This window comes from Dendrobates tinctorius, unplaced genomic scaffold (assembly GCF_039654945.1).
Source record: "Dendrobates tinctorius isolate UK_male_01 unplaced genomic scaffold, ASM3965494v1 ptg000120l, whole genome shotgun sequence".
Taxonomy (NCBI): Eukaryota; Metazoa; Chordata; class Amphibia; order Anura; family Dendrobatidae; genus Dendrobates; species Dendrobates tinctorius.
In genome coordinates this window covers 32,613,875-32,629,740 of record NW_027361788.1, presented here as the reverse complement: position 1 = coordinate 32,629,740, position 15,866 = coordinate 32,613,875, and the positions used below count along the sequence as shown (strand labels likewise).

Sequence of the window (15,866 nt, the reverse complement as noted above, 5' to 3'; positions counted from 1 at the left end):
AGAGGAAGATGAGAGACACCAGACCAAGCAATGCAAACTAGCTGAAGGCTGTTATCAAAGCAACCTGGGCTTCCATAACACCTCTGTAAAGCCACAGGCTGATCATCCCCATGCCACGCCGCATTGATGCAGCAAGACCACCTGACGAAAATGCGTGCGACTGTGAAACACGCATCGAGGTGTTTTTCAGCAGACCCTTTAACCCATACCTCATGTCTACAGGTAATTATTGATGGTTTCATTTATGCATAATGTGATTTATGATCTTTTATATGTATGCACTTTGTGTGATTTTGACTAACTGTTAGGAAGTTTAGTTTGATACATTAATTCTTCTTTATTATTATTTCCATACTTTTACCAAGGTATTGAGGTTAGCTTTGAGACATATCAAATCAGTTATTGGATACTTTTTCTAATATGATATAATACAGACAATATGTGGATCTGGTCTCAGGAGCGTTCTGTCTGCTTCTTAGTTTTGTCTCATGTCCCAAATAATTATAATCCTGTGTAATAGGATTGTTTTGTCATTTTTTAGATGATTTGTACAATAAAATTTATTACTATTTTACCTATTCTGTGATGTTTCCCTTTTGGTGAATGCTTATTTTGTTGCGAAGGTATCAGTGTATAATTGCCTGTGAGGAATCTGTTATTTGTTCCCTTTAAGCACTGATATGACAGTTTTTGCATGACCTACATGTATGGTGGGCAAAGAGGGGAAAGTCAGACAAAGCTACAGCGCTGAAAGAGCAGAGGAGGGATCTAAGTGGCATTGACCAAGGTACCAGAATCTTCCTACTGCCAGTACAAAATGGCAATGGTGGAGCCTTCATTACCTCATTGATTGCTGATAAAAGACAAGTAAATTGCAACTAATGATACCCGCAACAAGTATAGTGTTTTCTGAGATCTGTAGGTACAAATGTCATTTGGTGTGAACAGAAACCTCCTTAATTCCGGCTATTCATATATGGAAAGGAGGGAGAAGAAGTTCTGGGCCACAGTCAATATCCGCGGAGTTTGTGGCACCACAGATGGCATCATGTCTGTGCAGCTACAGGAAAAGATCCAGCTTGGCAGCCACAGTTTTGCAGCCTTTGTCCGAAAACCATTCAGTGTCTTTCGGCACATACATCATTTCATTAGCGACCTCAAATGCCAACGTTTCATCCTCGTGAAGGCCCCTAAGTCTGAGCTCCGCCAAAACACATTTCTTCACATGACGGAACTCCAGTGGAAGAAACGGGACAAAGTAATCTATCAGGTTCTTCTCAATGAGGCCACTATGCCGGAAGCCACCTGGCCAAGGAAGAAGGAAAACACATAATTAGTCTTGTTGATACCCCAGTACAGTGAACATGTGTGCCCACGCAGGATATGGGCATCATGTGATTAACAGGGGCCCCCATTATGTCTGTTCTCTTGTACAGTGCAACATGTAGGTGGTTGGTCAGGTTTCATAAACAGTTTCTGTGGCTCTGCAGTACATAGCATATAGTAAGAGGTAATGTTTCTCCTTGTGGAAAGCGCCAAGTTCATGTCAGGAGACTAATAAGCCATGTCTCTGGGAATTTAAATGTGCAATTAGTCTTTTTAAAGCGATGAAGAACTGAAACTCCAGAGCCACCTAATGCATGTTACAATCCTAAAAGTCAATATCAACCCTTTCATGAGCCTTGGAGAATGACTTTGCATATGAAGCCAAACCAAAGACTATTTTCAGACATGTTTTGAGGTGTTTGCCTCTCCTCCATGCAAAGCAGGAGATCTGATTTGGCTGTTGTGATGGTGGGATATGGTATGTGGATATCATTTTGTTTGTATTGTAGGATGCTAATTTATGAATGGCTGTTGTTGCCAACTGATATCAGCCCCCCACAGTACTGTATTGTTTGCTAATATGCTAACGACATATTGACCTAGCTTGTTGAAACAATGAGCTCCTGCGACCTTACCCCCCTCCCCAACCTGTGAATGAGGAGGGGAAGTTTTAAAATATCAGGGAGGTGAGACACAATCGGCGATCCTGTGTGGAACGTTGATGTGATCACAGCACCTCAGAGAGAAAGAAGAGTATATGGACTATGTTATCCTCTGTCTGCTGGATTGTTGGACTCTCATTGTCTCAGGGCTTTTATCCTGTTACTGAACTGCATTTAGGTTCTGGACTATCTTATCCTTTGTGTGGTGGATTGTATATGGACCTTTTGTATTTTTGCCTAAATAAAGGTCTTGTTCACTATTCTCTTGCTCTGTTGATTGTGTGATACCGGAGAAGGACCCCGTGACTGCTGGGTGAGAGGACTGACAGGTGGGTCTAAAAGGCAATGTTTCTCACTGTTTCTGTTATACAGGTCATCATACAGCACGTCCTCCACATCCTTCAGCTTCAATTCTTCTCTCCTTTTTCCCTTATTCATAAGTAGTGGAACGAGTCTCTCGATCAGGTGAGCTCCGGCATTGCTGAGGGAAAACAACACAGATCATACACTGAAAAATTGCCCAAAAGTGGTTATATTCTAAATTATACATAAACCCCCCTGTTAAAGGGGCACTCTGTTCTAGAATAATAGCAATCATCAGGGACATAAGACAAAGCAAGAAGTGGCTGTGGGGGCATATTACAGAACAGGAGAAACCTCAGGTCCACATGTGATGCCATTTCCAGTAAAATTGAAATGTGGATGTGCCATTGCAAACAATAGGAAGGTCTTTACACCCAGAAATTAGTGCAGAATACACACCAAAATCCATACCGGGAAGAAAAAAAAAAACTTTTGTTTTTACCAAAATCACAAATCACCCCTTAACCATAAAGTCTCGTCTTAAATGAAGTGGAGGAGCGAGAACATAAAATGCTGCTCCTAGACAGCGGCCGATAAAGTGTCCACATCATAATACAATCTTCATGCAAGGGCATTATTTATTACAAATGTAGAATATGTCTTGTTGCCTGTAGCAATCATTGGTTGCTATGAGAAGTAGATAGATAGATACACTGCTCAAGAAAATAAAGGGAACACTTAAACAACAGAATATAACTCCAAGTAAATAAAACTTCTGTGAAATCAAACTGTCCACTTAGGAAGCAACACTGATTAACAATCAATTTCACATGCTGTTGTGCAAATGGAATAGACAGCAGATGGAAATTATTGGCAATTATCAAGACACCCTCAATAAAGGAGTGTTTCTGCACGTGGGGACCACAGACCACATCTCATTACCAATGCTTTCTGGCTGATGTTTTGGTCACTTTTGAATATTGGTTGTGCTTTCACACTCATGGTAGCATGAGACGGACTCTACAACTCACACAAGTGGCTCATGTAGTGCAGATCATCCAGGATGGCACATCAATGTGAGCTGTGGCAAGAAGGTTTCCGGTGTCTGTCAGCGTAGTATCTAGAGGCTGGAGGTGCTACCAGAAGATAGGCCAGTACACCAGGAGATGTGGAGGGGGCCGTAGGAGGGCAACAACCCAGCAGCAGGACCGCTAACTCAGCTTTTGTGCAAGCAGTAACAGAAGGAGCACTGCCAGAGCCCTGCAAAATGACCTCCAGCAGGCCACAAATGTGCATTTGGTCTACACAAACAGTTAGAAACCGACTCCATGAGGATGGTCTGAGTGGCCAACGTCCACAGATGGGGGTTGTGCTCAGAGCCCAACACTGTGCAGGATGTTTGGCATTTACCACAGAACACCAGGATTGGCAAATTCGCCACTGGCGCCCTGTGCTCTTCACAGATGAAAGCAGGTTCACACTGAGCACATGTGACAGACGTGACAGAGACTGGAGATGCCGTGGAGAGCAATCTGCTGCCTGCAACATCCTTCAGCATGATCGGTTTGGCAGTGGGCCAGTAATGGTGTGGGGTGGCATTTCTTTGGAAGGCCGCACAGTGTTGGGCTGTGAGCACAACCCCCATCGGGCGCTCAGACCATTGTTTTTCCTGTGAAATTCTCAATAAGTTTGATTTGTCACATGACCTTCTTTCCATTGAAAAAAAAAGTTGTATCCAAAATGGCGGCCATGGTCACCACCCATCTTGAAAAGTTTCCCCCCTCCCATATACTAATGTGCCACAAACAGGAAGTTGATATCACCAACCATTCCCATTGTATTTAGGTGTATCCATGTAAGTGGCCCAAGCTATAAAATATTATATATAAAATATTTTTTGTGGGAAAATTCAGCTGTTTCTATGGTAACTTGTGATATGTGGAGGTGGGTACCTGATAAATATGAAGATGGCTTTGCGATAGGAGACGCCGTCTATATGCTTATAGTAGTCCAGGAAAGGCTTGATGGCGTCGATAAGACCAGGGTGGAGCTTGTCCATTTCATCAAATATAAATATGGAGCGGGCACATTTACTGGTGTTTCCTCGTATCCATGACTGCAGCTGGTCCTGAGGGAGAAGACATATTCCGCTATGTCAGACCCATATTGCAGACCGTGAGGACAGTTCTCTAATATAAAGCAGTTGCTTAAAATGACCCACACAGCAGCATTTGGGGGAAATTTGTAACTCCCCTCTGTTCACCTTACAGACCATAGCGCAGAGTACTGTACAGGCTTCTGCACCTGAAAATCTAGCTTCCGTTTACTGATGCATATAACAATTAACGTGGCTATGAAAATAAATAAATAAATTTTAAAAAAAAAATCTCAGTGCGGCTACAAATATGGCACCTGTACAAATCATAACGGGGTGGCATACTCTCTCAATATGCCGATCACTTTAGAAGATGTGAACAACCCTTCAAAATAATTAAAGGGGTTGTCCAGTACTTTAACATTGATGGCCTCTCTTTAGGATAGGTAATCCGTGTCTGAGCACTTCCGTTAACCCCTTAACGACCAGGGGTATTTTTGGTTTTACATTTTCATTTTTCCCTCCCCTTCTTTCCAGAGCCATAACTTTTTTATTTTTCCGTTTATATGGCCATGTGAGGGCTTATTTTTTGCGGGACGAGTTGTATTTTTAAATGAAAGAATTGGTTTTACCATATCGTGTACTCGAAAACGGGAAAAAAATTCCAAGTGCGGTGAAATTGCAAAAAAAGTGCAATCCTACACTTGTTTTTTGCTTGGCTTTTTTGTTAGGTTCACTAGATGCTAAATCTGACCTGCCATTATGATTCTCCAGGTCATTAAGAGTTCATAGACACCAAACATATCTATGTCCTCTTTTATCTAAGTGGTGAAAAAAAATTCCAAAGTTTGCTAAAAAAAAAATAAAAAAAAAAATTGCGCAATTTTCCGAGACCCATAGCATCTCCATTTTTCATGATCTGGGGTCAGGTGAGGGCTTATTTTTTCCGTGCCGGACTGACGTTTTTAATGATACCACTTTTGTGCAGATACGTTCTTTTGATCGCCCGTTATTGCATTTTAATGCAATGTCTTGGTGACCAAAAAAACGTAATTCTGGCGTTTTGAATTTTTTTCTCGCTACGCCGTTTAGCGATCAGGTTAATGCTTTTTTTTCTTATTGATAGATCAGGCGATTCTGAACGCGGCGATACCTAATATGTGTATGTGGGATTTTTTTTTTACTGTTTTATTTTGATTGGGTCGAAAGGGGGGTGATTTGAACTTAGGTTTTTTTAATTTTTTTTATTTTTAAACATTTTTTTTTTTTTTTTTTTTTTTTTTTACTTTTGGCATGCTTCAATAGCCTCCATAGGAGGCTAGAAGCTTGCGCAACCCGATCGGCTCTGCTACATATGGGCGATGAGCAGATCGCCCATATGTAGCAGATTTACTGCTGTGCTTTCAGCGCCGACCACCGGGTGGCGCTGAAAGCCATATGCCTGGAACAACCATAGAGGTCTCATAGAAACCTCTGGTTGTCCAGGCAACATGACGCCGACCCCCGATCACGTGACGGGGGTCGGCGATGACGTCATTTCCGGCCCGGCGGCCGGAAATGCTATTTAAATGCCCGCTGTCAGCTTTGACAGCGGCATTTAACTAGTTAATAGGCGCGGGCGGACGGCGATTCTGCTCGCGCCTATTGCGGGCACATGTCAGCTGTTCATAACAGCTGACATGTCCCGGCTTTGATGCGGGCTCAGCGCCGGAGCCCTCATCAAAGCAGGGGAAATGTCTGATGACAGACTGTGTCCGTCATTGGACATTAAGGGGTTAATCACTGTTCCCGGTGTCTGGAATGGCTCAGTCATGGAGCTGCATAGTGCAGCTCCATCTACTGTACAGTGGTCACAGTTGGATACTGCACATCCGACCCCTATCCAATTCAATAGCTGGTGGATGTGCAATACTCTGCTGTGGCCACTGTTCCGTTGATGGAATTGGGCTGTGCAGATCCATAACTGAGCAGCTCCAGCTGCCGACGGCACCGGGAACAGCTGATGTTAAACTCTTTCACAACAGTAATCCCTAGGGTGTGTGCACACGTTGCGGATTCTGCTGCGGATCCGCAGCGGATTTGGCCCTGCGGATCCGCAGCAGTTCTGCTGACATGGTACAGTACCATGTTAGGCTATGGATTTTAAAATCCGTTGTACACGTGCTGCAGATTTTTCCACGCGGATTTGCTGCGGATTACAATCCGCAGCATGTCAATTGTTTGTGTGGAATCCGCAGCGGTTTCACACCTTTAACATTGTAGAGGTGTGAAACCACAGGCTAATCCACAGATAAACTACAGGTCTTTTGACCTGCGGATTTACCTGCGGATTTTGCCAAATCTGCGCGGAAAAATCCGCAGCCCAATCCGCAACGTGTGCACATAGCCTAAGCCGGCGAGGATCCCTCAGAGCGTGCCAGTTACCGTCCCATCAGCCTATTGAATTCTGACTTTAAAATATTTGGCAAATCACTGACGTTAATGGCTTCCTCAGCTAGTCCATAAAGACCTTAAAAAAAACAAAACAAGTTTTGTTTGCTTGTCAGGTGGGTGACAATATCAGAAAAGTGGCGGACTTGATAGATGTTGGCCATAAAAAAAAAAAAAAGTACTGGAAAAAAATCTCCAATTTGAATAGGCAAAATAAAGATTGGATTAATAATTACTGTAAAATAACTTATTTTTTTTACCATGTAATCTGAGAGCATCATGATCTAGGGTCAGAGATCCTAAATCCAGTCACTTACTGGTTTGCTTGTGTAATTTGTTGTTTTCTCTGCTCTAAATGCTGAGCCCTGTATAGACCCACCCACACCACTGATTCTCTGATTGGCTGCGTGCAATGTATATGGACAGGAAGCTGCTAATCAGTGGTGGGGGCGGGGTTACACAGAGAAGGAGAGACTAGGAGACATGAGACAGCCAGTCCTGTAGTGCTAATCTCCTGCTGATTTTATTGAAAAAACAACTCACAGCCCAGTAAGTGACACATCGCTGGAATTATGGTCTCTGCCCCTATAAACTGCTCTCAGATTACATAGAGAGAAAAAAAACAGATTCACTTTACTAGACACACATGGTAATTTCACCAATATTTGTTTGCAATGGATTGCATAAGGCCACAACACTACCCTCCTCTCCTCTACAATTTTGCGTTCATCCGTTTCTTTTCCATCTTCCCCTTTATAGCATTTTCTCTCTCATTGTGGATTGCTTTACTCTATACAAAGGATCATATGAAGACATGTTGTCATTATCAATGCACCAGGTCTGGCACAGTGTACTTTATTGTTACGAGTCAACTATTATATGGTTTGCATGTCCACAAACAGAAAAAAAATGAAGTGGAGACCTTCTCAGTTTAGATGCCGAGTAGCCTTTTGTCTTGACAGCAGGTCCTTTATTCCGAACTTTAAAACCTTTCAGCTTCCAGGGGGAGCTTCCTAAAGGTTTTACGAGGTCTTTAGACCTTCCAAAATCTTTTCCCTCTCGCCATCCAATTTGGCAGGGATGTCCCCTTTAACCACTTTTTCATGTCCTCAGTATCAAGCCCTTTAAATTCCAAATAAGAGCAAATTAGGGCAGTTTTATTAACTGTTAAAAATGTTAATAAAAGCCAATTAGCCAAGGATGCCCTCCAAAATTCTTGTGCGACCTTTAACCTCCTTAATTATCCTCCACTAGGCGCTGGAAAGACACAGCAATACATCGGGCGATAACACTAACATTAAGCCCCTCCTTATTAATATCTTCTCCATGCTAATTAAAGCGGCTGTACAGTTAAAACAAGTTATCACCTCTACACAGGACCGATCAGTAGAAAAGGGGTATTTCCCCATTCTAAAATGGACCAACAAGTCGGATGCACACACACGAATACATTTAAAAGACGGGGGCGCAGCAGCCCAATAAGAAATTAATAGAGTGATGGAGGGCCGCAAAAAACTTGTAGGGGTATTAGCATCTCAGACTTGTCTATTAACAAAAAAAAACAACTTTTAATTAAAATATACTTTTAAGGCAGTAAAACGAGTGCCCACAAATGCCCCTTTGGGAATGGAGGGTCGTGTGCTTACCTTGTACAGGGAGATCTGGCTGTCGTTGGGGAAGTGCAGGGTGGATATAAAGAGATGGACAAATTTGCTTTCCTCTCCTAAATCATAAACATTCTCGGTGATAATTTTGGTAACAAGGTTCTTGCCGGTTCCAGTAGAGCCATACAGGAGTAATGTCAGGGGCTTCCTGGGGTTCTCAGTGCTCATATATCTGGTCACTGACTTGTAGATGATCTCATGTGCCAGGTGCTGACCGAAAAGTTTCTCTGTCAAATCATCTTCTAGGGCTGAAATAGGAAAAAAAAAAAAAAAAGCTAAATTTATCCCATCTTGCAGCTTGTAAAATATTATAGAACAGCATTCACAATTTTGGAGGCTTCAGAGCTGAAATCTCCTAGCGCAGCTTGCTATTTTGCAGATCAATTGTATTCTGGAAAATGAAGTCTTTGTACCAGACACTGCAGTATATTGGGGGAAGATTTCCCAATGTATTCCACCATATAAGTATATTCTTCGTACATCCTCTTCGCCAGTCCTTACATTGGCTGCCCATTCATTATAGGATCCAATTCAAAGTACTTGTTCTCACCCACAAAGCTCTCCACATTGCGGCACCCCCTTACATCTCTTCTCTCATTTCTATCGGCCTAGCCGATCGCTGCGCTCTGCAAACGACTTTCGACTAACCTCTGCACTAATCCGTACCTCCCACTCCCGACTCCAAGACTTCTCCCGTGCTGCTCCTATCCTCTGGAATGCTCTACCCCAAGAAATCAGGACTATCCACAATTTGCATAGTTTTAGGCGCTCCCTCAAAACACACCTGTTCAGAGCGGCTTATCACATTCACTAATCAAAGTCATTCTCTGTGTAAGTGTGCGTGTGTAGCCCATTCACTATCTCCATCCATCCTTCACTCCCGCAAGATGGCTGGACCTTCATTGTAAATACACCATTGTAAATACACACCTGTACTCTGTATCTCCCTCACCTCATTGTAGATTGTACGCTCTCACGAGCAGGGTCGTCTTATTTCGTCTTATTTTGCTTTAATTATTGCATTGTTAGCGTTGTTACTTATGACTTGTGTTTTGAAACTGTTAAACTGTAAAGCGCTGCGGAATATGTTGGCGCTATATAAATAAAGATTATTATTATTATTATTATTATAAGTATTCAGGGTGAGCGCATGCTTGTATTTTTGTATGCAAGGTATACTGGCATATAAAAAACACTTATAACCTTGGACTAGTGAATAGAGTCCTGTAGATAAGTTTTATGCTTACACCACACATAGGGCTGGGGGTTTTCTGCACAGGGCCTTATAGGCAGCAGGTGCCACCTTCCTTTTTCCAACCAACCCCAATAGTGAGTGGACTGCGACCCATTTTAAGTATCCCCCTCCATCTTCAAAGCTGACAGGGGTGGCCTAGCAGGCTCTGCCTTCAACACTAATGAGCGTCCATACCCGGCAGGCCAAAAGGACAATTTTAGCCCCCCACCCCACATTTTACATAGCAGCCCATTGTTATACAGACATGAATGGTTCCTATTCACTGACAGCAAGCAGAGATCTTGAAAATTGGAAGGGACTGATGCACAAAGTATATTAGAATGTTGCAGATGAATCATATCCCGTTATATGGCACTGACCAAACCATTTGGAAATATCCTACAGGTTTAATTAGAGGGGTTTCCGCCTGTCAGTCTCTCTGAGGTAGGAGGTGCTAGTGATGGGGCATTCACTATATTATGCACCAGTACAAATAATTAGGAAGTGTGCACTATACCTGGCAGGCTGTCCCCCGACACAGTCACCAGTACCCCATAATTCTCAATGAGAGGCGATGGGTAACCCCCTTAATACCAGAAGTTCCTCTCTATTAACCACAGCAAAGAGTCTCCAAAAGAAAATGACCCAATGTGCTCATTTCAATGGGGGTCTTGTAAGGTTAGGACACCCCCTCAACTTCCATAACAAAGGGCCACATCTTGTCTATAGGGCTCCATTATTGCAATGGTGCCAATGGTTCTTCTGGGGTGGTTAGCCCATAATTTTGTACGAGACCTATGGCTCTTGCACTGCAGAATGCTATATGCTGGAGGACTAAAAATCCCAACAGATCACCAGCTGCAGTCCATATAACCCTTTATTACCCCATCTAACCTGTGCTATTAAAGGGCTTGTCCACCTGGCAGCACTCCACCAGCCGCCCGCAGTAGAACTTTGGGAAGGACAGGTAGCCTGTAAGAGCGGAGGCGGCTGCTATAGCGAGACCCGTGGTGATGGGCTCCAGGGACACGGCGACATGGAGGAGCGGAGACGCCAGCAGCAAGAAGAGGAGCCACGTCCCGGGACGGGACCTCCTAACAGCAGCCATGGGATCCAGGAGCAGTGCAGGTTCAGGAGAGCTGTGTGGACGTGTGAGGCTCGCACTACAGAAATTGTACAAACCTTCACCCACTCTGGATCTGGTGCTTTCACCACATTTATGGTCCTGACGTAAAAGGAGGGAAATTCAGACTGTGTAGTTTCAGTTTTGATTTTGGATATATCTTGATGTGAGTCATAGCCCTAATGTCACCAAGTTAAACATTCCACTGCTTCAATAAGAGAAAAAGAAAGAAAAACAGCTACTCTTTCATGTGATTTTTTGCGTTCACTTCTTAGTCCTCTATTGCCAATTTCACCAAATACCTTCTCGGCCATGAAGCTCCTGGTGGGGGCGCGGTGTTTGTTCTGATGGTATACCAGAAGAGGTCTGGACTCTGCAGAGCGTTAGTGACTTTTCTGTCCTCTGCTCCTCAGAATTCGGTGACTCCGCTCTGCAACATTACGGGGTCTCCACTTGTGTCTGAGTTTCTGCAGTTCCTTCTGCTTCTCAATAATATCACTCACAGGTGACGGGGAAGATTTAGGAGGAGGAAGAAATGTCATGAACAGACTTGTTACCCCGGAGGCTCCTATTACAGGATTGTACTGGTATCAGCGAGCTCTGCACCACCGGCCGGTCTGTCACGTTAGTAAAGGCAGACAACATGGCGGGGGACCGGAGGTTATAGACCTAAGAGGGAAGGATGGGGGGCCGGAGGTTATACAGCAAAGAGGGAAGGATGGGGGAGCGGAGGTTATACACCAAAGAGGGAAGGATGGGGGCCCGGAGGTTATACAGCAAAGAGGGAAGGATGGGGGGCCGGAGGTTATACAGCAAAGAGGGAAGGATGGGGGCCCGGAGGTTATACAGCAAAGAGGGAAGGATGAGGGGCCGGATGTTATACACCAAAGAGGGAAGGATGAGGGGCCGGAGGTTATACACCAAAGAGGGAAGGATGAGGGGCCGGAGGTTGTACAGCAAAAAGGGAAGGATGAGGGGCCGGAAGTTATACACCAAAGAGGGAAGGATGAGGGGCCGGAGGTTATACACCAAAGAGGTAAGGATGAGAGGCCGGAGGTTATACACCAAAGAGGTAAGGATGAGAGACCGGAGGTTATACACCAAAGAGGTAAGGATGAGAGGCCGGAGGTTATACACCAAAGAGGTAAGGATGAGAGGCCGGAGGTTATACACCAAAGAGGTAAGGATGGGGGGCCGGAGGTTATACACCAAAGAGGTAAGGATGGGGGGCCGGAGGTTATACACCAAAGAGGTAAGGATGAGAGGCCGGAGGTTATACACCAAAGAGGTAAGGATGGGGGGCCGGAGGTTATACACCAAAGAGGTAAGGATGAGAGGCCGGAGGTTATACACCAAAGAGGTAAGGATGAGAGGCCGGAGGTTATACACCAAAGAGGGAAGGATGAGGGGCCGGAGGTTATACACCAAAGAGGGAAGGATGAGGGGCCGGAGGTTAAACACCAAAGAGGGAAGGATGAGGGGCCGGAGGTTATACACCAAAGAGGTAAGGATGAGAGGCCGGAGGTTATACACCAAAGAGGGAAGGATGAGAGGCCGGAGGTTATACACCAAAGAGGTAAGGATGAGAGGCCGGAGGTTATACACCAAAGAGGTAAGGATGAGGGGCCGGAGGTTATACACCAAAGAGGTAAGGATGAGAGGCCGGAGGTTATACACCAAAGAGGGAAGGATGAGGGGCCGGAGGTTATACAGCAAAGAAGGAAGGATGAGGGGCTGGAGGTTATACTCCGGATTGAGGGGGGGTGAGGGATGTTATACACCAGGGGACAGGGAGCCGGAAGTTATACTGAAGTCGTGCAGCCCAATACATTTTTCCCCATACTGTATATACAGTACACACAGGGAAGAGAAGGTGAGATCTGAGGAACGGAACTAACCGAGGCCCTCCTTTAGTTTAGAGGTACCTGGGTGATATACACATTATTTCTCAAATGGGATGAATGAAGACTACAAGTACCCTCAATTTTCCATAAGGTGGGGATCCACTACAAAGGCGGACTTAACGCGGCCAAGTGCCACATGATTGCTTCATTCTTTTGCATGTGGAGGCCTGGGCCGCCGCCCCCCCACCCCCCAAAGAAATTAAAAAAAAAAAATCTGCCGGCCCCATATACCGTATACAACACTGGTCTCTTCTCACGGGCAGATGGGGAGACCCTACAGCTAGGCCCATGTAAGCTCTTACAATAGCCAAAGCACACATTACCCTGGAGCATTACAATATCCGGCCTGTGACATCTCTGGCTGTTACGTACTGGCTGAGTGACAGGAGATCGGCTGTCAGAAGATTTCCCATTCACAAGAAATCATTCATTACACTGTGTTATATTCAGAACTTACATTTTTGTAAGTTTTTTTTATTTTATAACATACAAAACAAAAATCTGGAAATGTTTGGTGAAATTAAAAAAAAAATATTATTTTAAAAAAATATATGAAAGCAAGAAGGGAAGGACATATGTAAGCCAAGAAAATAATGGTGCCCAACCTCTAATAAACACCAGATACAAGGTGACTGTCAACCTATTAACCTAATATTTTTGGTTTAACTTTCATTAAACCATACAATTCTCCTTCCTGGAAACAATCAGCAAGCAGGCTAGGGGATTTTGGCAATTCCTTTCCTATGCCAGACAATCATCAGAGCTGTGTGAGAAGGGGGCTGGCTGACAGCTCATTTTAATATCTAAACAAGCCACCTTCAAATCTGTGCATCAGTTTAAGGCCATGTTCACACATTCTGATTTTGGCTTACAAATGCGAATGCAAAATACTAAAGAGGAAGAATCAGAGGAAAAGTGTAATGTAAAATACTGAAAGTGTGAATGTGGCCTTACTTATTTAAAGGAAATCTGTCAGCAGGATTTCCTATATAATCTGACATCAGCACAATGTAGGTGCAGAGACCCTGATTCCAGTAATGTATCACTTAGGTTACTGAATGCAGCAGTACTGATAGAATCTCTGTTTTCTCTGTTGCAGCTCCAGCAGAGCTCTGTGTACACAAACAGCCAGAGCGCGCGTTATACAGGACCAGGAGGCACGAGACACCTTGTTCTATAGGGATAATCTCTGGCTAATAAAACTGATTATATTGAAACACCAACACAAAGCCTAGTAAGTGACCCAATGCTGGAATAAGGGTCTCACCCCCTACATCATGCTGCTCTCAGATTGCATAACAAAACCTGCCGACAGATTCCATTTAAATGCGCAGTCAGCCAGTACTTTTCTCTGGCTGTGCATCAGTGTTGTTAGCCAGCCCCTTTCACACACAGCTTCAATGATGTATACACCCAGGAAACCTTATCCTTTGTTGAGCTGGTCCCTGATAGGGGCAGCTTATTAGAATTATGTTGTATAGATTTTTAGAAAGTGGAAAGCCTCTTTAAAAAGGTATCGCAGTTTCAGCAATGTATCTTGCAATTTTCACACTACGAGACTCATACTTCCTGTTCTGTACAGAACTCTCATTATCATCACAGACAAGATTACAATAAAATGTTTCCTCTCTATATAGTATAAAAAAGTATCCACCAGTCACAGTACGTGATGTCACAGCTCACCTCCTCCCTCCCCCCGTACAATGACTGATCACACCTCTGTAGAGTAGAAAACACAGAATCCACCATTCACAATAGGTGATGTCACAGCTCACCTCCTCTCCCTCCTGTACAATGACTGATAACACAGGATTCACCATAGGTGATGTCACAGCTCACCTCCTCCTGTACAAGGATCTTTATTCAAATTAGGGCATGCTCAGATAGACCCTGTTAGTTTGCATAAAGGAGTTAAGTCTGTCTATTGTTGTTATCGTCAATGTGAAGCACATGAATTAGTAGTCTAGCACTAGGCCTAGTGGCAAGAATATTTTTTTAAACAATAGGTCATTTTCTGGTGGCACATTCCCTTTAATTTGTTAAAACTGTCAAATCCCTTAAAGCTAACTGGTGCCATTATGTTTGCATCCAGATACCTATGTAAAATAATACATCTGAGTTAGTGGGGAAAAAGGAAGTCACAGAACAGTCATGAAACCCAATCAGGGGGCACAGAAAAAGTTTACAAAATCACCAGGACTAATTTTCGAAAGGCACTGTCTGATGCCGGATGGTACATCATTTGTCATGCACACCGCTCTGCTCGCCGGGTCCTCACGAGCCGACCAACTTCTCTTCCTGCAGCGGCAGTAACCACTTGTGACCCCCCCAGTCCTGTACACAGGGATCCGCACATGCTCAGTACATCTCCATTCACACACTGAACTTTGGGATCCCTGTCCTGATGGTGGTTTATGACAATCCTAACCCCAGCTGTGACATGGCGATATACCTGGTCTGGAGGCCATCAGGGCTTGCTGGGAGTTGTAGTTTTGCAACAGCTGTAAAGCAATAGGTTGGCGACCAATGACTTAGACGCAGCAGACGTGGATGAGAACACTAATTCATGTAGGTAATTATTAATTCTTCATGTAGAAATCGGATCCATCATGACATAATATATACATAGTCTTCATCAAAGTGATTATCTTATTGTAAAAACTGTCAGACCATTGCCTGGGGGTCTGCGCCCAAAGTTTACGTCCAATCCAGGACGCCGAAGGCCACAGGGTACGTGTCTAATGAGTTCATTCAGAAGGCGGGAAAACCAACCAACGCCCGGCTCATAGGGCAAGGAGTGGAGACCACCAGTTCGGGGGATGCATACGTCATAGGAAAAGATCCAGCTTGGTGGACACAGTTTTGCAGCCCTTTACAGAGTAAACTTTTTCTCCAGAAGGGTAATAGGTCATGTCTTTGGCAATGGCAACCATGGTCTCTTCATCCGCCACAAAGCCGCGACGTTCCAGTTCCGCCTTCACACACAGCTTCACGTGCTGGAACTCCATGGGGAAAAACGGCACAAAGACGTCAATCAGGTTTTTATCTATCAGGCTGCTGTGCCAGTATCCACCTAAAAGCAGAGACGGATGGGAGAGTTAGTAACAATACAATTACAAAAAAAT

General features: G+C 44.2%; 2 protein-coding genes across 3 annotated transcripts in view; both read right to left on the bottom strand.

The window, feature by feature from the left end:
- Positions 1-312: 312 nt before the first annotated feature.
- LOC141046585 (torsin-1B-like) lies at positions 313-15,331 on the bottom strand. 2 transcript variants are annotated; one of them, XM_073541065.1, is made up of 5 exons: positions 15,194-15,331; positions 8,463-8,728; positions 4,244-4,419; positions 2,345-2,469; positions 313-1,305 (listed from the first exon to the last, which is right to left on the bottom strand). In XM_073541065.1, exons 1-5 carry the CDS (start codon positions 15,207-15,209, stop codon positions 1,061-1,063), a joined length of 828 nt encoding a protein of 275 aa, XP_073397166.1. In that variant the 5' UTR covers positions 15,210-15,331; the 3' UTR covers positions 313-1,060. The 2 variants fall into 2 exon arrangements, with proteins under 2 accessions (XP_073397166.1, XP_073397165.1); XM_073541064.1 differs by lacking the exon at positions 15,194-15,331 and adding an exon at positions 10,609-10,890.
- Positions 13,182-15,866, bottom strand: part of LOC141046586 (torsin-1A-like) — a 20,342-nt gene continuing 17,657 nt past the window's right edge. The window contains exon 5 of the mRNA XM_073541066.1: positions 13,182-15,814. Within this exon, the coding sequence (XP_073397167.1) occupies positions 15,570-15,814 (245 nt within the window). The 3' untranslated portion in view covers positions 13,182-15,569. The remainder of the gene's footprint in view (positions 15,815-15,866) is intronic.